This window comes from Epinephelus lanceolatus, chromosome 8 (assembly GCF_041903045.1).
Source record: "Epinephelus lanceolatus isolate andai-2023 chromosome 8, ASM4190304v1, whole genome shotgun sequence".
Taxonomy (NCBI): Eukaryota; Metazoa; Chordata; class Actinopteri; order Perciformes; family Serranidae; genus Epinephelus; species Epinephelus lanceolatus.
In genome coordinates, this window is record NC_135741.1 from 34,807,057 (window position 1) to 34,831,945 (window position 24,889).

The 24,889-nt window shown below is 42.4% G+C and overlaps 1 protein-coding gene across 6 annotated transcripts in view; it reads right to left on the reverse strand.

The window, feature by feature from the left end:
- Positions 1-22,791, reverse strand: part of tns2a (tensin 2a) — a 66,125-nt gene extending 43,334 nt beyond the window's left edge. For 4 of the 6 annotated variants that reach the window (XM_078170226.1, XM_033629981.2, XM_033629982.2 and 1 more), the window contains exon 1: positions 22,412-22,791. In XM_078170226.1, the coding sequence (XP_078026352.1) occupies positions 22,412-22,540 (129 nt within the window). In that variant the 5' untranslated portion in view covers positions 22,541-22,791. Of the gene's footprint in view, positions 1-7,032; positions 7,144-22,411 lie in introns of those variants that run through there. The other 2 variants (XM_033629984.2, XM_078170227.1) reach the window with 2 other exon arrangements.
- Positions 22,792-24,889: the final 2,098 nt, after the last annotated feature.

Genomic DNA, 24,889 nt, shown 5'->3' on the forward strand with positions numbered 1-24,889 from the left:
ATTTTTGTTTAAAAAACAGTAATTACTTCGTTGAGGTTCAAAGCTCAATCTTTATCTTGGAAACTGTAGGCCATTTAGTAAGTCAAATTCTTTAAGCCAACATGGATGAGAAGTCTTTCAAGTACTCAGTAAAGTATAGGTTTGAACAACAATCCTATGACAACCAACCGAGATTATGGTTGGCCAAAGCTTCAGCATAGCTACCAAGTGGACTTTGTAATGACAGTCAACTGTATTTATTTGATTTACTTTGCTGAGTGACAAGACTAGCGGATATACTATTATTGGGCTGAGAAGCAGCTTTGTGGCTCACAATATTCTGTTCAAGAGCTGTTGCCAATTTTCTTTGTAAATGTGTAGGGCTGCTGTGAAACTGTGCCTACTTAGGGCAACAAAAAAGTTTGTCTTGGGTGCGTCAGTACAATAGACAAACAAGAAAGGATGGCAGAGGAGATACCCACACACCATTATAACTGGGCTGGAAAGCCATAAAAAAATCCACAGGCTGAAATCAGTGCAAAAATAGTCAATTTTTTCGAGACATCTGTGCACAAAAAACAGCAAACGTTTCAGTCCTTGATTATGGTCGAGGACTGAAACATTTCCTGCTGTTTTTATTCACTCTTCATCATTTTTTTGCACTTTGAGCACCCTTTTTGTGCACAGATGTCTCTTATAAATTAACTATTTTTGCACTGATCTCAGCCTGTGGACATTTATGTGGCTTTCTAGCCCTGTTACATTGGTGTGCCGGTATCTCCTCTGCCGCCATTGCTTTTAAAGGATTTATAAACGGTTCAAAGACAACACCTCTTCTTTAGGCAAGTAAAATAGTAGTCAATGATAATATCTTAAGCTAGCCATTCACATACGTAGGCTAAATAATCTTTATGTTGTAAAATATGTGCTAGCCATAATGTTATGTTAGCCAGCGCAGCTAGCCACTTGGCCTTATCTTAACATGAATTTATGTTACATGAAACTAAACAAAAGCATTTTTCAAGCCAAACTATTTTACAAACAGTGCAGAAGTTGTGTTAGCAATGTGGCTAATTGAAATGACGGCCCAAATATTACGCTCAATGTTCTTTTCAGTCATTTTAACTTGGTTGTGCTGTAAAACATGAAAACCTACAAATTTTAGCTTTACTGTTGAATGAGACTGTTTTGTAACCCTTTGTTGAAAAATAGGTTGCTTACATTTTAACATTCTCTTTAGCTACAGAACAGTAAGGTAGGCTATTTTACACACACAAAAAAAACAAAACAATAAGTTCCTTACATAACAATTACAGAAAAGGCTACAGAGGTCATTGGTCCTCGACCATGGGGAGACTTCAACTAGTAGTCATGCACAATCACCTTAACTAAGGAAAGCAAACTGAGTTGACTACCAAATCTATCAAGACACTCCACTCAGCTCAACTTAGGAGTCCAGCAAAGGAAACCTCAGTGAAGGAGGTTTACAACTCTGAGGAGGGTTACAACAGAGGAAGCAGAAAACAGCTGGTAGAGCCTGAGTCTATCAGCACTACAAACAACCTGCAATGCTCAGTGCGGTCCCCAGGATAGTAATTACTGTAACCACTGTAATGGATAAAAAACATCTTCCCTTGTTAAAACATGTGTTATGCGGCATTGAGTGATCCAGTAAGGATACTGGTCAGATCATTCCTGCAAGAAAAAGAGCTCAAAAACAGCATGAAACACTCAAAATAAGAAAATAATTATTATCTATTTAGCAGGAAATGAACAAATCAATTTATTCACTCATACTGTAGATGCTCAGCCACACAGTTTAACCAGACTGGATCCATCTGTCATCACTGACAAATAGTGATGGAAAAAAACCCTCACAAGCATACAGTACATGTGAGCTACAAAGCCTCCACCAGCTGGGGCCTGCCTACGTTTCCACAGAAGTGACACAAGTTGTAAACAGCTACCTGAGACCTCAGGAAGACAAACTCTACACACACAAGCTGCACACAAACACTCACTCACATGCAGACGTGTATCCCTGAAGACAGTCAGTGGAAACAGACTGCCTTCCCCTTCCCCTTTCCTCTTCCCTCTTCCTGTCCCCGTGTCCCCCCTCAGTATGCCAGGACAGACCCCACCTCCCCTACAACATCTGCTGTACACAAGAAGGTCCTTTTTCTAATATTTTTAGCTTTCTGGCAGAAAAACGAACCAGAGGTTTCTGCAGTCAAAGAAATGCTTTCTAACCAGAGATCCCTCCCCTTCCTCGCAGCACGTCTGCCAGCCGTCACAGAACAGTAGCTGGATTGAACGAGGGAGGGGCTGGACACTCATACAAGAGATGCACACACAGGCAGAGATGTATGCATACAAACGTAAAAACAAATACACAGAAACAGAGAGACATTCGTGCACACGCACCCCTGGAAAATCTCTTGCTCCTTCATTCTCTCTAAAAATAGTCTTGATATTTAGACAATGATGGACATTGTATGGGAGTGGTCCATTACTGGATTACAGGACTGGACACTGTGACCTCAGCTTCAGCTGCAGATGGTCAGTGAGGGCACACAGCGAAAGAAGCCTGGAGAGGAAACTCTCCGTACTGACTTTGCCATTTGAAGAAATGTCTGATTGTCACTCATAATGGGCGTTTGTCTTCTGATCTTTAGATCATTGCTTTCAGGCCAAGCAGTCACTTTGTGTCAGTTCTTCACGACCAAATGTCTGATCATTTGATCATGCTGACCTATTTTCCATGTAATTCAATTTTAATGCTTATATTTGACTGTCTCTGGCACCATAATCACCAAGCCAAACTGCATCAAAACATTTTCACTTTGTTTTTCATTTCATCACGGACATGACTCTCCTTCCCACTGGTAATGAATTTAGACTGCAACCAACAATCATTTTCTTTATACATTACCGGTAATAATTAAAATGACTACTCTGCTGATTAAATCATTTAGTTACCAATTGAGAGAGTACTCCACTGATTTAGCACTGCACACATTGTCCGATATACCATGGAGCTTAAAAAAAAAAGCAAAATCAATATTTCACGCATTCTTCCTCCTTGTCAGAAAACTAGTGTCTATTACCCACAATGCAACACAACTTGATTCACTCCACTGTACAGATTTGGGATACTACTGGGGGAGGGACATGACAATTTGGTAAAGCCTTTCATTGAACACAAAACCAACAAGTGCAAGATGGGTCATCAAATTTTCAATCATTTCAAGGCTACCTGCCAAAACCTTTTATGTAACTGTTTGGCCAGATAGTGGCATATAGGTGATGATCAGTGCAGACATATGTGATTAAAAACTTGAACATCTATTTTGAGTTCATGACATCTTCAATAATGACTCTTTATTAACTATCAAAAGACTTGATTATTTTCTCTCAATAGACTACTCAATTAATCAATGGTCACCATAATGTGGTCGTCATAATTGCTATATCGGAGGCATCTGGACTTGCTTGAGTTTCTTGAAGACGTTTCGCCTCTCATCTAAGAACCCCTACAGAGTCATTGAGGTCACCCTGTAAGGGTTCACACCCACACAGAGTATAAAGCCTGGGACTCCGAACTTCGCTGACTTTTTGCCGGGTCAAATAGCTTCTCGTGTGCAAATGGTGTGAGTGCAAAGCAGGTTTTTGCAATGATAATCACATACTTAGTCTACTGCAATAAGAGGAAAATTGAGTCCTTGAAGGAATTTACACACTTGACCTTCAGTTTCATTGGAAATACCCTGACTCTCCTTTTCCTTAACAGAAAAGTTTAGGTAATGTCCATCAGAAATGGACAAAAAGCCAAAGGTTTGTGGTGGCAGCTTAATACAGTGTGTTTTATATAATACAAAATGCACAGTCATTCAGTGGTGTGTGAGACTTCTTGTGTACTTAAATCCCACCCTCCATTGAGAGTGTCTCACATGGGTCTGGGTTTCCTGGTTCCTGCATCATTTGTTGGCATCAAGGCCAGCATGTGTTAATATATTTGTGTCAATTTGTTTGTATGTGAGCGTGCACGTGTGTGTCCAAAGGGTGGGACAGGCAGTGGAGAGAACAGAGACTGCCTGTTCCCGAGGTGAGGTCAGCCTGTCGCCATGATACACTTCCGTTCACTGGGACTCCTGCTGCTAACACACACACAAACACACACACACACACACACAATGGTCTCATTGCTTAATCTCTCCTTGCTTCAGCCCAGCAGCACCACCAACACCCCCTTGCTACAGTTGTTGATATTTACCGGCAAAATGCAACATCTGTTTTGCCTCAAAATGTTACCAATGCAGTGAAGTTGAATCAGATGACATCATCCAGGGGTGATGATTAAGTGATGGTTAAGTGTGTTAGTTAGGACCAGATCTGATCCGATTGCAGCCTCAGACACATGAATCACAGGGCTTCTGTTTCAAGGGAAATCTAGATGTGAATCATTTACATCCATTCACTTTTTACTGCTGCAGGATTTTCCAGGTGAGAGTGAATGGCTGCTACTGTAGATGTGAACTCAGTGTAACTGCATCTGGCACAAGGGAATGTGAACCAGGCTCTGTTTCAGCCTCTCAGCCTGGCAGTGAACAAGGGGGCGTCCCAGGTAAACACAGCCATCATGGACCATTTCTGGACCATCAAACCTCTCAGTTAACACCCAATAATTACAAATATAGAATACTTACTGTACACCGAGTACAACAACAGTTTTGTACGACTGGTAACTGAGCATCTCCAGTGGAGCACCTCAGTGCCTTGCCCAAAGGCAACGGTGGCCAGGCTTTCCCAGAAAAACTGACTTTTGAAATAACAAGCTCCCTTTACAATCTGCTGGGTGACCCCCGCCTGTCTACATTACATATGCTTCACATAGGAGGAAAAATTGCTAATGACCGTACTGTTATCGGTAAAGGAAAGGTTGGAGAGGTTGGACAATGTTATCTTGTTGTTAATGCATAGCCGTTTTTCCCCCATGTCCCAAAGCAGGATAGGGATCATGATATGGAGCCAACACTAATTGTCGGATGTATGAACCACGCAGAAGCCATTAATCAGTGTAGGCATGCATACACACACCTACAGTGTGGTTACTGCATTGAGTGTGATCGTGCACACACTTGACAGATTTGTGTTCACGGCATCCTTTTAGTGTACTTCTGCTCTTAATGCGTGCCCTTTGGAAAACTGAACATTACACGCACATACACACACACATGCATGCACAAAACCATAGCTTGTCATCACAATCTGATGAGACTGAAAGCAACAAATTGCCTCTGTAACTCAAGCCTACTTTTCTTTAACAAGGCGCTTGTTTTTGACCAAACTGACTGTAACTCAACTATTTGGGCACTTTTATATTGCACCACTTGGGAACTGCATGTTTCCGTCGCACTCCAAATTGCTCGATATATGAGTGGTGTGTAAGACAAACACAGTAAATGAGAGTCAGTGGCAGGTGATCCAAATCACCTCTCCGGCTCTTGTCCTTGGCTTTAGCCTTTTTAAATTTACAGCTAAAAAATACACTGAGAGTTTTACTGGAGAAACCATCCGCCAATTTATCCGTACATTTACTGATTCTTACAGTGATTCCAAATACTGGCTGCTTTTAACTTATAAACAAGTTTTATACTTGCAATTATGCACTTCCAGGTGAGAAGTTTTTTCATGCACTGGTCAATTTTGAGATAACTTTTTTTTGTCAGACCATCGGTGGAAAGAGAATCTTAATACAAGTAATCAGCTGGAGAAGTTTTACTGTGATATCTATCAGCTGAAATGTTGACCCTATTCACCTGTAGTGTCTTTATTTGGTCTAAAAATGTATAGAATTTTACAATACATATCTTTAAAGGCCATTTTCTCAAACGCAGAGCCAGAAATCTTTACTTCAGCAGCACTTACATACACCAAACTGTACAGTTGTGTTCCTACCTATATTCTGAAGGTTTTTGCAGAGGGGATTTTCCCATATTTCATTCATAGCCTGATTTATAAAACATTTTGTTCCTAAAAATGTGGCGACAATGTATTTTTTTTATGCCTGATGACAGTATTTTCTAATTTATGGAGTAAAAAAAAGAAAAATCTACAATTCCCTTAAATCAAATATGTCAACACACTGAAACAAGAATTTTGAACCTGGCTTTTCTCCAATGTTCAGATTTCTGTTCCGGAAATGTATGCAAATGAGCACATACTTAATTAGAAAATGCCTCATTTGCATATTTAAACATAACATTTCAGAAAGCTTGTAATTCAAAAACTAATTGTCTTACTGTAAGTAATCAGCTCGGCAAGTGTCATGGCGATATAGTTCAAAGTGTCACCCAATTCACCTAATATGAAAAACAACCTGTCACCTGGTCATCTTCCGTCATAGCCTTGCACGCGCACATGCGCTCGTGAGAGACGTTCCTCCTCTTTCTAACATGACTTTGCGACATTAACAATAAGTGAGTGTAACAGTGGGGATGGCGGGGGGCTGCTTAGTGCATCATATGACCCCATTCACAGCACTTTATGTCACTTTAATTAAGTGCGGCGCTTCGAGAAACTTCTCAGAGAACAAAGTCTCCATGTTCCTCACAACTCCGCTATAGTAATAAATAACAGTACCTTAAACATTAAGTATGTAAACGTGGGATTATTAAAGAGATATGGCGTATCTAAATTTACGTCAGGTGCGTTATAACGTCACATTAAGGCTATTTTTCTCTTAAGTGAGCCACCTCTAAAACTATGTTGTAGCCTATTAAGTAACGTTATAAATTTAAGTAACCAGTAAGCAACAGCTCATACAGGCAAAACTTTTTAAAGTTATGGCGTCTCGACAGAAGACAAATTCACAAAGTGCGCAACTGCACAGCACTTCACATGAAACCTCAGCATCATACATCCATCCAAAAATCCTTCATACAGACTCTTAATACTGACTATGTGGATAACCAATCACTCCAGTCCAAGTCCAAGTCAAACACAAGCAGACAGTAACTTTCTCTCCAGGCTCAGAAGACTTTGAGGTCTTACCTTGTTCATTTTCCCGCTAATCATATTCCCAGGTTTAAAAGCTGCCCCTCATTCTCAGGACGACCATCAACAACATGGCCTGCCACTGAGATAACTTGTTTTCTTTACTCCGCGCCGCCCCTCGGTACAGGGCTGCGGGGCGGGGCTACACGCAGCTAGAAGCATGTGTGGAGTACTATTACTGGGACTGCACCCTCTGATTGGTCGGTTTCTGAAGGGGAGCGTAAGGATACTCGATCTGGATTGGCTGTATTAAACCCAGTAATATTCCTAGTACAATGAATGTGCTTTACCTGATCACATTTATTACAGTAGTCTTCAATAGACTCATAATATGGCTACCCAATATTATAGTCACTTTAGTTGTTCAATGTAAAATCAAAAACTATAATTAACTGTAATTAAATGACCCCAGAACCCACCCTATCCTTCACAACAAGGTCCAAATTATGGTATGGGAGGTGGATCTGGGTGTGACTTTGTGAAAAAGAGGCATCTGAAACCTTAGCATGTAAATAAACATGAAGCTATGTAGCTTACACACACATACTGGGGCGTTTTAATTATGGGCCCCATGTGCACGAGGTGGCTCTGGGCCTACTACTCCTACGCCACAGTTTTTACATGTCTAGCAGACATTTTTGTGTCAACAAATAGCACATGGAGTTAAAGGAATGCCTAACCAATGCAATGACCATTTGAGTAGCAATTTGTCATGCTGCGTTACCTTGAATTAGTTAAAAATAAAAATTTTCTGCCTCCATGAAAAATGGCGTACATGTTGGTTTATTGATTGATTGGGAACCATGCCTTGAGCCAGTGTCAGCTGAGATAGGCTCCAGCCCTCCTGCGACCCTGAATAGAATAAGCGATTACGGATAATAAATGAATCAATGAGTGAATATCCACGTTTATTTTCTTAATGAAATTACATAACACCCAGTTTAAAGGAACACTTCACCCACAGAATGTGTATCGTTAAGTCAAGACATACCTTAAATTTGTGAAGAAAACTTTGCTTCCATCTCACATGCCTCCACAGAAAATGGCAAATATATTGATTTATTGGAATAAAACACAATGTCTGTCCCAGCTTAGTCAGTGTGGAGGTACATGGTGTGGGCTGGCAGTCTAAAAAGGCATCCAAGGCACTCTGATTATGGTTGAAAATCCTTCATTCACATGGACAGACCATCTTGTTTCGACTTTAGACAATCGCCATGAGGGTACTCTTTAGTGTTCAGTGTTCACAGTTACTCTTAAACACATTCTAGTCCTAGTGTTTACACGTTTCCTAAGGTTTATGGTGGCACATTTGGACAGTCTTTAGCGTACCCTGGCGCAGACTGTCTTAAGTCAGAACACATTGGTCTGTCCATGTGAGCAAAGGATTTTCAACTATAATCAGAGTGCCTCAGGCGCCTTTTTAGACTGTCAGCCCACACCATGGACGTGATGTGACTATGTGCCCTGTCTTTGAAGAGCACCTGCTTTTTGACAGTTACATACACCCAGTGCCTTGACCCAGTGCAGCACTCCCCAATTTCTCCCTCAGTATTGATTTATTGATTGATTGTAAACATCTGTTTACAAACCCTCACACAACTCATGCAGTATAATCCAAGTGTCATTTATCCAGTCGTATACTTAGCACTTCCCAAACACAAGCATTTTCACTAAAACCTTTCAATTTAAAACAGAACTGAGAAACGTATCTACTTCAAGACCAGACTCCAATTACTAAGGTTATTTAGCAAAACTGCATGTGTTTGGGAAGTACTGAGCATACATATTGCTGTTGTTAAATTTTGTCCCCGTGTCCATGGAGGCATGTGAGAAAAACACAGTTTTCTTAACAAATTCAAGGTAACACATCATGACTAACTGATTCACAAATGATCATTTTGTGGGTGAAGTATACCTTTAAACTGGGAGTTATCAAATATCATTAAATATATAAAAGTGGAAATTGTTACAATATTTTTTTCTAAGGCTTGCTCTCTTTTTTTCAGAAGATTCAGTCAGATTTTGTACTGGTGCTGCTACCTTGCAGGATACTGAATCAACATCTGGCAAACTGGGAGTCGCACTTATTGACCCTTTTAACACCCTTCATGTTTTCCATGGAATTATATAATATATACATATATTTCAAATAGACCTCTGATCTACTCTACAATCTTAGTGCATAGCCCCTGGTAACTGCAGAAGTATCTGCTGAGCTACAGGTTACTTGGTTGGGAATCAATGTTCAGAAGTCCCTACCCCAGTCAGTACCCTTATTCTCTCACTACATACCCCAACTCACACAAACACAGATGTGCCTTTGATGAACATCTGCATTGCCACTGCTGCTGAGTAGTGACTAGTGTGTTAGTAGCAGCACCTAGTGGTGAAATCACAGAACATGCACCAGGTGAGGCAGAGTTTGGGAAAATATACGCATCTCCTTTTATGTTTGTTTGAACGTCACTTCTCGGTAGCTAATGAGTCTCTGGAAAATCTTCCGTCTTCAATACAGAGACTGAATAGCTTTTTGATGCTGTGAATGTCAGTTTTTGGAATTAGACTAAAAACACAAATAAATGCATCTTTGCATTTTTACATGACATCAACCATGGTGATATAAATGTTTGATTCCTTGCCAAACTATCTGTACATGCTCATGGTTGTCATTATACTCTATGTATGCCCATGTGTGCATGGAGGTTCATTCCTTTCGCCTGTCTTAAACTGTATCCCATAATATTCCTCAGCCCCAGACTCCTAATGCACACAGCATTATTTCTGTCTGTTGCCTCAGTCTCTTCCATATGTGTTAGATTGACGTGCAGGTATGAAGGCTGTACAGTATATCCCCACCAATCAGTGTGAAACGTGACTGTGAGTCACGACGTATGCAGTAATCACTCCCCAAACAACACGTGCGGTAATGCAGTCAATTCCCTTCGCTCATATCCCAAGAATTTCCTGCTCATGACAGAAAAAAGGGAGGACTGATAGATTTGTGGAGGGGGGGTGGTGGTGTCTTGGGGAGTTTAATTGTTTGTGGTATTCTTGCGGCTCTCTTTCATTTGGATCGTAGAAAGGTTGAGGGGGAAAGAGGTGGATGCTGAAGAGGGGGAGAGGTGGATAAAAAAGGAGAGAACAAAGTAGTAAGGTGAAAAAGGTAATAGGAGGGGCAGGGGGCCACATGTGAGACTAGAAAAACACTGAAGGACCATGAGAGACAGGAAGCTGGTGCTTGGGACTGGAATGAGGGGTTGAGTTGGTGAGTAAAGTGGGGGAGGGTCATGTTGGAAGAAAGATGGAGATGAGGAAGGAGGGGGACGCTTTTGCAAACATATGGAATGAATCCTGAATCTAGCCTTCTGTCTACACTGAATAACTGCAGTCGATAGAAGGTGCTTGATATCAGTAAACACATCATGAAATATTGCAAGGAAGCCAGGTGTGTTTTTCTTTCTAGTCTGTCTAGAAGGGAGAATTTAGAGTCTTAAGGAAGTAGAAGGACTTGGATCACGCTTGGAGGTAAATGAGAAAGAGGGGGACAGAGTGGGAACCTGGGCCAAGAGGAAATGAGGGGAGGAGGAGGAGGAGGAGGCTAGAAAAGGGGGCTGTGTAGCTTGATGAAGGATTTTGTAAGACAGCACTATGCCAAAGACTGATAAGGTGCAGCTGTTGAAAGAGCGAAAGCGCGAGAAAGCAGTGGGTGAGCCGTAGAGATACTGATGACACAGTTAAGCACATGTTCATATTTACTGTGCCGATAAGTTCAATAAAATCCTTTCGGTCGGCCAACACTGCAGTCCCAAAGACATTTTCAAAACTCGGGCAATAGTCACGCTAGACATTTTTGAGTGTAAGAAAAGAAAATATTCTGTGCATAGTTCGCAGTGAGGTGTTTCTTTAAAGGGTGGTGCCGGGATTTTTTGGGGGGCCTTTTGCGGACTTAGTGAAGGAGGAAATGGTTTATGTCTTTCCCTTTTCCCCTCGATCAGCTTTCATCTGCGTGCCCGCAACACACAACAACAAGCATTCCTCAAATCCTGCTCAGAGTTTGGGACAGATCATTGTTTTCAAGCCGCAGGAATCTAGTCAGCCACCCTCTGAGTCTGGAGTTTACATAGGAATTCATCTTTTTTTCTGATGTGCAAGAGTGTGAGAATCCATTCTGCTTTAAATCTGGATGCAGGGGGATGGTCTATATTTAACCCTAACCGGTCAGTGTTCCTTCCTGTGTTGGGTGTGTGTTTGTAGTGAATGCCTGTGGCTCATGGCCTCAGTATTGGCCATGACCAATCTAAACTTTGTTGCGCATGAGAAATTACAGGGAAGCTAGACAAATACAAATAAAACCACTGTCGCAACGCCAGCTCTCTATGTATTTCTAGAGTCAACAACGCTCACAAAAAGGAGCAGAACTAGTATGATTACAGATTTTACTTTAATGTTCTCTGTGGTTACAAACAGTGACTTGAAAGAATAGAACAAACTTCTAGATCACTAACATTATAAACAACTACCATTAAGCTTGGCAATCTTATGGCTCAGATACAAACCAAACCAACATCAAAGAACTTGGAGTGATGACAGTCAACTGTTGGTCGCCTCATGTCCTCTGTGTCTCGGTCATTAAGTTGCACTTGAGCTCACTGCAAAGACTGCATCCAATGGCCAACTCACATCAATGTCCTACACCTGCATGAGTGGAAATAACTCTGCATAGCAGCAGGTTGCAGGAGACTATATTCGTCATTCAAAAAGAGAAACCAAGAGACCAACAGTACAAATTTGAGAAGCTAGTTAGCCAGTTGGCACGTTAACACCACAACCCAATGTTAAAAGAAGAAATGATATTTACTGTGTGTTAGCGAGCAATAACAAAATCAATTACGAACTGTTTCTGCTTAAAGCTATAGCTGGTAATCCTGTTCAGAAACACTTCTTGTTATACTGGGTGAAATGGTTCTTCCATCCTGAGAGTAGTCAATACATAACGAAAAAATCCGACCTCTGTGGCAGCTGCAGGCCTGTAAAAACTCTGACCAATCCCTGCCATTCGGTGCGAGTGGAAAGAACCAATCAGATGCCTTCATGTCTCTTCATGCCCGAGCCCCTCTCTGTCCCTCCCTCCTCCCTGCGTGCACTCATCACGTGTCACTGTTGCCAGAAATATTCAGCACACTCCTCAGCAGAAATACCGAGTTAGCAGGAGTTTGCTGAACAATGGCAGAGAAAATGCAGCCAAAAGTACCACTTCCAGTGTTACTTGTAACGGCTCGCCCCGCTAAACAGGCTGAGAAAGGAAAGTCGGAGGCAGAAAAGGCTGCGACGAAAAAGGCTTTTGATAAAGCAAGAGGACAAACCAGAGTCAACATCGTTGCAGCTTTTGAACGGTGGAGACAACTGAGGGAGCTGAAGGGCCTGAAAAGTGATACAGAGGTCGCTGTCTTTCTGTTGGACAGGTAATTATTTGTTTGCTTTGGGGGGATTTGTTATTTTCATGAAATATGTAACGTTAGCCAACTTAGCCCCTTTTGTAGCTCGTATTAGCCCAATGCTAACATTAGCTTCTCTGTCGGTGTACTGCAGGATGCGTGTTCAAATTTGTGGGGGCGTGGCTTTGGGCTGAGCACTGACAGGAGGGGGGGGAGGGGGTGGGGCTTAGAGGAGGTGCCACTTTCAAATCTTGCTAGCTCTCCAACATTACCAACTATACCTTTAAGAGCTCAATGGCTGGAAAAAAAAAATCTTACCAAATATAACAAGTGTGTCTTGTTTTGTTCCCTCTTGACTTTGGCTGTTTGTTTACTTTCCTCACTTTCGTTTCTCTTCTCATGCACTGAGCTGAACTGCCAATTCTCTCACTGATGGTCTCCACTGCCTCCAACACCAATTCACCCCTGAACTTGAGACTAAGGGCTCAAGTGGCGAACCCCGTGCAGAGCTAGTTTCAAGCAGCGCAACCCGAGGTGCGCTCAGTTTGGTAGTTTGGCAGACCAAGGTGCGCTGAGATGGGTGTGGCAGCGCAGCAGGGGGAGGTGTCGACAGATCCAGCTTGGCACAGTGACAGTTTGGTGCCAAAAGACTTCGCCGAAGGTGCGCTAAAAGCTCGCCGGCTGAAACCACGTCTACTGTCAGCGCATGCAGAGCACAGCCGGTGTAAGCTGAAGTTTGGCTGACCAGCGGACAGTGCGCACACGTCACCAAAACCTCACAGGCAGGTTTCCAGAATATCAGGCACATTAACAATGCAATAAATACCCTCAAAAACCACTAATCAATGCAACTATCTGCAATCAGCACATATATGTATCTCTATATTGACTGTCCCGTCACATCTGATGTCAGATCAAAGGGGATTGGCACCGTTTCAATCAATCAATCAATCAAACTTTGTTTGTATAGCACTTTTCATACATTAAAAATGCAGCACAAAGTGCTTCACAGAATAAAAACAAACGAAAATAATACATACATATTGAAAATCCGCCCCTCCCACCCCCACATACAGTGCCCTCCAAAAGTATTGGAACAGTGAGGCCAATTCCTTTATTTTTGTTGTAGACTGAAAATATTTGGGTTTGACATCAAAAGATGAATATGGGACAAGAAATCAACATTTCAGCTTTCATTTTCAGGTATTTACATCTGGATCTGATACACAACTTAGAAGATATAGCACCTTTTGTTTGAACCCACCCATTTTTCATGAGAGCAAAAGTATTGGAACATGTGACTGACAGGTGTGTTTTGTTGCCCAGGTGTCTCCCAATTACATTGATTATTCAAACAATAAATAGCACTGAATGTCTGAGCTCAGTTTCAGATTGGGTACGATAGGTTTTGCCTGTGCAGACTGCATTTAGAGGTGGAACCAACATGAAAACTGAGAGCTGTCTATGGGTGAAAAAGAAGCAATTGTGAATCTGAGAGAAGATGGACAATCAATCAGAGCCATTGCACAAACATTGGCCATAGCCAGTACAACCATTTGGAATGTCCTGAAGAAGAAAGAAACCACTGGTGTACTAAGCAACAGACGTCGAACAGGTAGACCAAGGAAAACATCAGCAGTTGATGACAGAAACATTGTGAGAGCTGTAAAGAAAGACCCTAAAACAACTGTTAGTGACATCAGCAACAACCTCCAGAGGGCAGGAGTGAAGGTATCACAATCTACTGTTCGCACAAAACTTCATGAACAAAAGTACAGAGGCTACACCAGAAGATGCAAACCACTCATTAGCAAGAAGAATAGGAAGGCCAGGCTGGAATTTGCCAAAAGGTACAGAGATGAGCCTCAAAAATTCTGGGAAAAAGTTTTATGGACTGATGAGACAAAGATTAACTCCTTAACAACTCCAAAGTGATGGAAAGGCGAAAGTTTGGAGAAAGAAAGGATCTGCTCATGATCCCAAACATACAAGCTCATCTGTGAAACACGGTGGAGGTAATGTCATGGCTTGGGCTTGCATGGCTTCTTCTGGGACGGGCTCTTTCATCTTCATTGATGATGTAACACATGATGGCAGCAGCAAAATGAACTCACAAGTCTACAGAAACATTTTGTCTGCTAATTTAAAGAAAGATGCAACCAAACTGATTGGGAGATCCTTCATCGTGCAGCAAGATAACGACCCAAAACACTGGCCAAGTCAGTCTCCAGACTTAAACCCAATAGAGCATGCATTTTACCTGCTGAAGAGGAGACTGAAGGGAGTAACCCCCCAAAACAAACAACAACTGAAAGAGACTGCGGTGAAAGCCTGGAAAAGCATCACAAAAGAAGAATGCAAAAGTTTATTGATGTCAATGGGTCACAGGCTTGATGCAGTTATTGAAAGCAAAGGATTTGCAACTAAATATTAAGTCTCATTCACTTTAATCTATTTTAAGTTCATATGTTCCAATACTTTTGCTCACCTAAAAATTTTGTGTTCCATTACAAATAATGCTATCTTCTAAGTTGTGTATCAGATCCAGATGTAAATACCTGAAAATGAAAGCTGAAATGTTGATCTCTTGTCTCATATTCATCTTTTGATGTCAAACCCAAATGTTTTCAGTCTACAACAAAAGTAAACGAATTGGACTCACTGTTCCAATACTTTTGGAGGGCACTGTATAAACACACACACACACACACACACACACACACAGTCAATATAGTCAATAACATGGCTGGGCACTGAGGAACCAGGTGAGGAAAGAACCACCTATGGGGAGCCATCCACACTGAGAGGCGCTACAGCCCACAGCCACAAGAAGCGCCACCACAGAGACCACCCCGACCAGACAGACTGGGGTGGACTCCACACATGGTGTGGAGATTAGGAAAAATTAAAGAGTTAAAGATTAAAATAATATTAATAATAATAATAAATAAATAAATAAATTAAGATTTAGAGACTAAAATGCATAAAGATTTAAAAATAAATCATTTAAAAGCATTAGAAAGTAAAAATAACATATAATAGAAGAATTAAAAGAGTAAAAGAAATCAGTTAAAAGCTAAATTAAAAAGGTGAGTCTTGAGCCTCCTTTTAAAAACATCAACGGTCTCTGCAGTCCTGATGCTCTCCGGCAGGCTGTTCCATAAGTGAGGACCATAATGGCTGAATGCAGCCTCCCCGTGGGTTTTTGTTCTAATTCTTGGACCAATTAAAGGCCGGTGCCGGAGGACCTCAGGATCCGCGAGGGTTGATATGATAAAAGCAGGTCAGATAAATAAGATGGCCCAAGACCGTTAAGACATTTAAAAACTAATAAAAGAACCTTAAAATCGTTTGGAATGGAAACCCAACCTGATTTGATTAACAAAACTAATGAGTTCACATCCCTCTCAGTCAACCACAAACAGCCACAGCATCAGATAGGGAGTATATATTCAGCATCTGTCATCTTAGAAAAGTCAAAAGAAAAGAAACAGAGTGAGACTGCGAGAGAGAAAGAGAGAGCACACGCGCGCACGAGAGAAACACAACATTGATTTACAATTGTGGTGACCTCCTCCCAGGCTACCTTTGCATCATCAGCCCGTGGAGGTCTGCTCGCAGTTCCGTATATTCGGACACTGCGAGCTTGGACCTCCTGGACCAAAACATCAGTTTCCTCCTGGGAGAAGTTTGGCCGTCTGACGCTACTGCTCTCTTCCGCCATGGCGAATTGAGTAAACTCTCATTACGCCTTCGTACAGCGCATTTAAGGGCGAGGAGAGGGGCTCATTTGATTCGTGTGATGTGTGTAAAACCCACTCCACGCCTTCTCTCCTCCCTCTTTCTGACTTGCGCAGGCAGGAGGGACGGAGGTGGGACAGACGAGTAGCTGCGCCAGTGCGCACGGTGTGCCAAACTTGCAAAATCCGCCTGGCCACACCCAGTTGGCGAAGCGCAGGTGAGCTGCACCCCGCCTCACCCGGTCTACGAAACTAGAGCCCTAAGAGTCAGCTATGTTAGTGACTCTGTTACCCCTTTTTTACCAGCATGGAATGAGTTCCACTCTAGTTTTTGCTCTAATTTTGAACTGATCTGAGCATATCGACAAAAAATAAATTGGTTTCGAGCCCAAAAAGTTGGTTAAAAAAATTGCAGGTTTTCTGTGCTGACATCAGTGGGTGTGTTATAATCTACAGGTTGGAAAGAGGGGATGGAAATTGCAACAATGAAGAATTCAAGTGATAAATCGTATTCTTATCATTTTTTGGACACAAATCCCTGACAACAGAACAAAAGCTTGCAGGGAATCAATGTGACCCACCACTGGTTACTTCTGTTGTGCACTGTGCATGGCCCTAACATCCATGATTATAATGGTTTGATAGCTCAATGACTCAAAACTGGTGGAAAACAAAGGCAGGCTAGTTCCAAGAGTACTAAATAACCCTAACCCTAACTCTAACCAGTTCAAGACTCAGAGCTGCTTTGGTGGAAAAGTGTAACGTGAGGCCATACTAAGGTCTAGTGTGGAGGATGTAGTGGCATGAGGTAGCAGAAATATGATTTCCAATGTGAAAAAGCAAAAGGCTCTATCTAGAGTCAGTGTTTGATTTGTCCATTCTGGGCTACTGTAGAAACATTATGGTGGGCTCTGTGGGAGAGAACCCACTCTGTATGTGGACATTAATGGCTTATTTTAAGGTATGGGAAATACGAGTCTTATTTTCATGTGATTATGAACTAAAAACACATGGTTTTGAATATTATATTCCATTTATTGCTTTGAGCTAAATGCTAAGGTAAGCCTGCCAACACGCTCACAATAGCCCTTTTTAAATAGGAATTGTGCAAATTTGCAGGAAAGCCCAATTAGTCTTCTTTCAGCATTGGCAGTATAAAAACAAAATCGGGGAGTGCGGCAAAATGCCGCCTACCTACTTTTGTTTATACAGAATGCACCTTTTTCGGGGCAAGTAACAAAACGTGCAGCTCAGCGCGTGATGTAAACAGTAACGTACTCCGAGGGAAGCCACAGCTGGTCACTCCTCCAGCGATTCTCTCGTAAGTTGGCCCGCATTCACCGTCCCCGTCATTTGACGGTTAATAGCCTCTTCGTTTGCGAGGACATGGAGGGTGCGCAATTCCTTGTCTCCCCAGTTGCTCATCTTTACAGTGTCTGTCAGGTTTGCGTTTCCCTCTTGCTACTAGCTTCTTATTCCTGCTATCAGCTGTATCAACAGTTTCCTGTTTATCCACCGCCAGTGAGTCATCAACAGCCCCTCCCACAAGTCATCAACAGCCCCTCCCATTGGCGGAAAGGCGCCTCATGCTTGTTAAACCAAAAAGGTTCCGCCAATATGTCTACCCTACAAGGTGGAAAATTGGGCCCCTCGGATCAACTCGCCAGTCTGGCTCTGTGTGTCTAAATGCTCCCGGCTTGCTGGCAAAGCGGCCCAACATTCGCCGAAAATCTGGCAGTGTAAAAGGGGCTAATGACAATGCCAATAGGCTGAATGTTTAGCATGCAAATGTCTTGTTAGTAGCTGTAGTTTAGTGTATTAGCAAAGTAACAAGAAAATGTTATTAATTTGCAGGTAGTTGATCATAAAACCAAAGGACTGGACAAATGAAAATTCACCAGACTTGTGACAATTCAACCTGAGAGGAATGTGCATGTCTGTAACAAATTTCAGGACAACCCATTCACTAGTTTTTGAGACATTTCAGTCAAAATCAATAATGTCAACCTCATGTTTGCACCAGAGGAAAAGTCAGAGGAACACCGAAGTCATTGGGCTTCATGCCCTGGGCACCATGGATCTTTGTAGTGACTGTCATGACAATCCATCCAATGATTGATACTTCAGTCTGGACCAAAGAGACATTGCTATCTCTAGAGCCATGCCGCTAGTGTGGCTAATAAGATCCTGCCATTTCACTACAATGGATGCTGCGTGAGAATATGTTTCATATTAAAATTCCACTGCCAAGTGGTTCCATTAATGACTGTCAGACTTGAACTCTTGGCTGTGCATGTAGGTGAATTAAGTACATGTTTATTACGATGACCGCCAAGGCATTAATACATTTAACTTTCAAAGCCAATATGGTCTGTTTGTGATCATAACACACAATAGGACGGATTCTGAAAAATCATTTTATGAAGAGGACATAACCTCAAGGTGGCAGTTTCATTACTTTTGTCCGAGGCTCGCCTACTTTTATTTGTCCCACAGGAATTCTGCATCATCCCCAAGGGCTTGGAGCTTTATTTTTTAAAGAGAACCACATGAACTATTATATCTTTCTGCCAGAAACTGTTTATTTCAGGAATACATTTTTAGAAGGTTGTTTATTGATGCTCAGCCATACTCCATCAACAACTGCTCAAGAATCACTGGACAGTGAGGCAGTGAGGTGAATTCTGACAGCACAGAAGGAGAATGAGAAATCATTAAATGCTATTGGGTAATCCAATAATTAGCTACAAGTGAGTAATGAAAACTATCAATCTGTTATCAATCTGTAAAACACCAATACTCACGAAAGCTGTTAATGACACTGACATATGTGTTTCAACCCCACCCTGCAAACTGCAAATGTTTATCTCTTCAGTAAGTGAAGAAATGGTCAATGTTCTGCATGATATTCTTTGAAAAATGTCTCAAAATGATGAATTCTCTCATATGTTGATAAAAAAAGACAATTTATATTAAAAAAACATTCCTTCCTGTGTCCCTGACATAACGTCAGCAAATTATGTAATCACACTCAGACCAGTATGTGGAACATCACTTTCTGTTGCCAAGTATTTCCAGTAAGTACTTGGCATAAGTCTAACTGGGTATGTATGTGTATGGCATGTTCCAGGATATAAGAAATTAAAGCCATTCTGGTCAGGTTCTCACTAACAGCTGCATCTTCTCACACCTATAATTTGTCTGCAGGTCCAAGCAAAACAACCATGACATTATTAAAAGAAGTGGAAAACAAGTTAATGAGAAAATGACCATAAATAGATAAGACAACATCTCCTCCTCAAGGATAAACAGTGGGATCTAACTTGTTCCCACACCCCTATAGTGGCGTCGGTCACTGCAGGATGACGTCGTCCAGAGGGCTCCACATTCCCACGCTGCTTAGCATGTGATATGGAGCCACTGGGACTGTGGTGCAACCAAGCATGCACACACACACACACACACACACACACACGAAAAACAAGCCAGATGGAAGACGGCACTCATGCACATTTTAAAAAACACACTTCGATAATTCACACATCTGGATACAAAAGCCACAGAGACTCAAGTCTATATGTAATCCGGTGTGATGTAAACTGGTGGCCAGAGGTCAAGGTTCTCAATGTTCTCTTGATGGCTAATAGCAACTTAAACCCTCCAGCAAGCCTGCCTCTGTTTACATGATAGTAATTCCACAGCGTCACAACAGTACCATTGTGACTGCACAGATGTGACCTCAGCTCTGAGATGCCATCGTCATCCACATCATCTTTTAAATCAGGGCCAAACAAAAACACACACACACACACACAAACAAATGCTCCTTGTAAGAATATAAACAATTACTGCTTCAACTTCAGATCTCCTGCACATGTCCATGAGAGCAGCATAACACAATATGACATTGAAATTTGCTCAAATTAAAGGAGTACAGGAGGTCCAGTTATTTCCTGGCTCTTTCTGATCACACATGGATCTGATATTGATTGACTACATGCACTTGAGCCCACTCTGACTTTGACCTGAGGGCGGCAGGGAAGAGAATTTCCCATGAGGTATTAAAAGTATAACATGACTGCAGATGTCATTACTGATTAATTAATGTCTCTTAATTAAAGTCTCCTAAAAAAGGCAAGGCATCCTTTTGTTTCAAATAAAAATATAGACAGTTCATAATACTGAACTGTATTATATTCCTTCTCATTGGTGTAAAACAGATATGTGTGAAAACAGAGTTTGTCCAATAAGTAGCACTACTGATGCATCATTACTACACCTTCAGTCAACAATTTTTTTTTTTTTTTTTAATTTTTATATACGTTATTAACCCCCCTGAGGGGAAATTCAATTTTTTCACTCCGTTGTCAATTACACACAGGTCTGAAATACACACACATGCACAAACAGGACCTATACATGCACGAAGTGGAGAGATGTCAGAGTGAGGGGGCTGCCTTGGTGGGGCGCTCCCAGCAGCTGGGGGGTTCAGTGCCTTGCTCAAGGGCACCCCGGCAGTGCCCAGGAGGTGAACTGGTACCTCTCCAGCCACCAGTCCACGCTCCGCATTTGGTCCGGACAGGGACTTGAACCGGCGACTGTCCGGTTCCCAACCCAAGTCCCTATGGACTGAGCTACTGCTAGGGAAATCAAAATGTGTACTAACACACGTATTCTTGGAGATCCCCGTGATTATCACAAGTGTTACAAATAACTGTCTTCAGTCCACCTAATTGCAAAACTGGATTAAGAGAGTACGCTGATTTAGCACTTCTCTAACATTGGCGGACTCACAGTGGATATTTTAAAAAATATATCAAAATTGATTTTTATTCCATGAGAATTTCTTCCTTTTTCAAAACCTGGCACCTCCATTAGCTACAATTTAGCTCGCCTGCCAATTGTTTGGTCGTAGATTTGTATTATGCTAGTAGCGGCTGATGTAGCCTCAAGTTGCTAGCTTCAGGGCTAATGATGCAATTCACTTGCACTGGGAAGTCAGGTTTTCTGAGTTCCCAGTCAGAAATTCCAAACAGGAATGACCCCTGAAGTTAGATTTCTCACTCAGGAAGTTGGAAAAACCTCACCAACCCTAACCTCAAATTCCAAGATGGCGGCTCTGCCCATCAACTGTAGTAAAAGCTGTAGTAATATATTGTTTATTAGCACTTCTGTTTTATTTGTGTCTCATTAAAATGGAATGTGAAGTATGCAAAGTACAGCATAATGCATTGTTATTAACTACTATTGCTAACAATGGCTAACCCAGCTAGAACTGGTTTTGCTAACAATGTCTAGGTTTTCCGACTTGTACTGAAACACGGTCAACTTGGTTATGACATCATTCCCAGCTCTGACCTGCGACTTTGCAGCGTAACTCCACATTTTTTGTTTTCATGTTCAAACTTGTCAGACCCATCTGGCACTGACTCAAGTGACATCACTCGGGTCCATGTCATTGGTTCGACAGCCCATTGGTTCGACATCCCATTAGTCCGACTGTCCGCGGTGCTGAACGGCTCACGGCGGGCGTATGGTGCGCCGCGATCAGCTTGAGGCGGAGCAGGCTCATGGCTTATGTGTTTGCCACTTTCTTTTTCATTTTAACCCACACCATGATCTTTTCCTGACCCTAACCAAGTGGTTTTTGTGCCTAAACCTAACCAGACCTTAACCAGAGGGCATCATGATGATTTCGGAACAACGGGACTTCGGAACAATGGGTTTAATATGGTCGGAACAATGGGATGTCGGACCAATGGGATGTCGAACCAATGGGATGTCGAACCAATGGGCAGTTCCCCATCACTCAAGGCAATTTACCAGACTTCAAGTAGCTCCCTCTAGAGCAAAAAAAGGCTATATAATATTATTTTTTACATATGCAGTGCATCACCTGTAAACAGACTCCCGGGTATAAAACCTATGGAGTTCCCCTTTAAGTAAGGTATTGATGTTATTAATGTGGATGACTTCAGAGAAACACAGAGCTCTCGTAAAATCATGCCTATAATATATTTCTAAAAAATGTTGATTTCATTCTGACATGAAGTTATTGTACATTTATGTGGGTTGCAAACACAGGCACCCCTCATGGATGTCCAAGGGTGTGCATATCAACATGCATACCCAGTTCTAGTGAACATGTTTATCTCTAATGTCATCACACACTCATGCCAACACTGCATGCCCACTGACCTTCGTCAGCCTCATCCTGCCGCTCTCACTCCTTTCCAAGCTCCTTCTCTTCAGAGACGAGTTTCTGACCACCGGCACCGGTTGCACCTCTTCCTCCCCACACCAATCCGTACTCAGGACGCAACCCATATAGGTGGACGGGTCCTGGCCTCTGGACTTTTCGTCCTCCTCCTCTTCTCTCTCTTCTCTCCCTCTGTCCTCTGTCCTCCCCTCTTCCTCTCTGTCCTCTATACAGGCTCCAGCCCAGGCTCCTGGGCAGCTGTTTTTGTCAGCTGGAGTGGAGGACAGGGAGGCCCTTCCCCTTTTCCTGGCTCTGGTTCAGCTCTGCTACAGGGACAGAGGGAAGGATACACTCTGCATGCTCTCGCTGCCCACCCCCCTTCCTATACACACTTAAAAAACACCTCTCTCTCCAACTCAGTCACATGTGGACTCCCCATTTTTTCTGCCTCCACCCCCTCTCACTGCTCGTCTTTGTTTCACACATACTGTTACAAACACCCAAACTTTCTTAGGCACACTTTGGCTCCCTACTTTCTCTCTCTGTTTGTTTTCGTCTTGTCAATCAATCACACTCACAACATCCCCGTTGTCTGGACTCACACACGACCCTCGACTCAAACGTCAATGCTCGGGGATCCTGTGATGCTCCTCTTTATTTCTTCTGTTTCTTTCTCTCTTCACCCTCTTGTTGCTTCTCTTCCTCTTTCCCAGTCCTCCCATCCCAAGAGCACGTCTCTCCCTTTCCTCCTCTCTCCGTTCTACCTCTCTACTGGTGTTGCCTCACTCTTACATATACAATTACCTCTCTGTTCTCACCCCCACCCATCTCTCCTCCTCAGCAGTTTCCTGCTCCCAGATACAGGCAGTCTCTCCTTAGCTCGGGCAACACATTGTTGGTATTGTCTAGAAAACAACCAAGAAAACCAAACAGTGAGGGCAGCTGTTGGGATGCTGAGCAAACCAGTGATTCAGAGTGGACTGAGCCTCCATCAGACTGAGCCTTCCCTTGTTTACAGTGCAAAAGCCTGTTTGTTGCATTTCTGAAACAAAGTCTCTTTCACCACAGAAACCATATCTAACATATAACAAAGGATGTGAGAAGCTGGATGAGGAATTGCCAGATGCATCCTTGTCATTGTTTTGGTGATTTCTGCCTGGATAAAGAAGGCACAAAAAGGCCATTTTTAATATTGTTTAAGTGTGAAAAACACGTGTTTCTGTTCCTCACAGCCTCTTTGCTGTTGTTTATTTCTTTTCCCTTGAGTGTTTTGGCTGCTACGCAAGAGCTCACAAGGCTTGGAAGAGCGAGACTGTACCCCTTAAAAGGCAAATTCTTGATGTGCCTCCAAAAGCCCCCCTCCTTCTTTGTATTTACTCTCTACATTCCCCCTTTCTTCTCATTTGTTTTCATCTTCTTTCTCTCTGCGTCCCTCTCGTCGTTCTTTTCTCTCCTCAGACAGACACCACTGGTGAGGCGCTCTTGTTGTTGCAGGCATTTTGCCCCAGACAAGCCGTCCAGGTGTCCTTCCTTTCCTCCCTTCCTATACCCTATCGACCATCCCTCCATCCCTCCTCCCACTCACCCCGTCCCCCACAGTCCTGTTTCTCTCAAGCCCCCCTTTCCAGTGGACCCCAGCCCCTCCTTCAGCTTCGCCTCTCCCATCTATGTATGTCTTTCAGGCAAGATCTCAGACATGAGCTCAGGCTGCAGACAGTGTTTACAACGAGCCCCCCTCCCCTGGTTTTACATGCCGTGAAATGAACTCCTTCTAATCAACTCAGCTCCTGCCAAAATCCTGCTTTTGCATCTGGAAAATATGGAGAAAGACAGGAGGCAGTGTGCAGACTGAGCCTATATCTACTGCTTGTTACAAAGCCAAAAGAAATATCCAAATTTAATCTGATTAGAAAATGTGGTTCTAATATATAGTGAAGAAACTGAAAGCACAACTCTAAATACTGACTCTTTTTCTGCAAAAATGTGGCCACCATCCATTGCAGCATACTTGGCACTTGTTAGTACGGGCAGAAATTATTTTCAGTCTGGATTAGTGAAGATCAACAGCAGATTTTCAAGGAGTTTTTGATAAGGGGGAAAGGTGGGAGAGAAATGATAACATCTTAGAGAAGAGTTTCAAAAGACAAGATAAACCACGTCCAAATAAGGAGATGCAGAGAGAAAGAGAAAGGATTGTAATCTAAAGAAACAAAGAAGTACAGAAATAGACACAATTGTGATGATGTCAGGGATGACGCTACCCAAGCCGTCTTCCATATCAGAGCATCTCTGACTCAAGATTTATTTTCACATCTGAAGTTCATGACTCATCTTTACTGGTCCTTCTCTGAAGTCGTAAACTACATGTGTGCATGCCTTAACATCCTTTCATGCTAAACAACCCTCTCTCACCCTCTATTTGGCCCCTGTGCTGTGTCCAAGCATCTGTTTTTGTGGGTCAGTCTTGAACTACCACA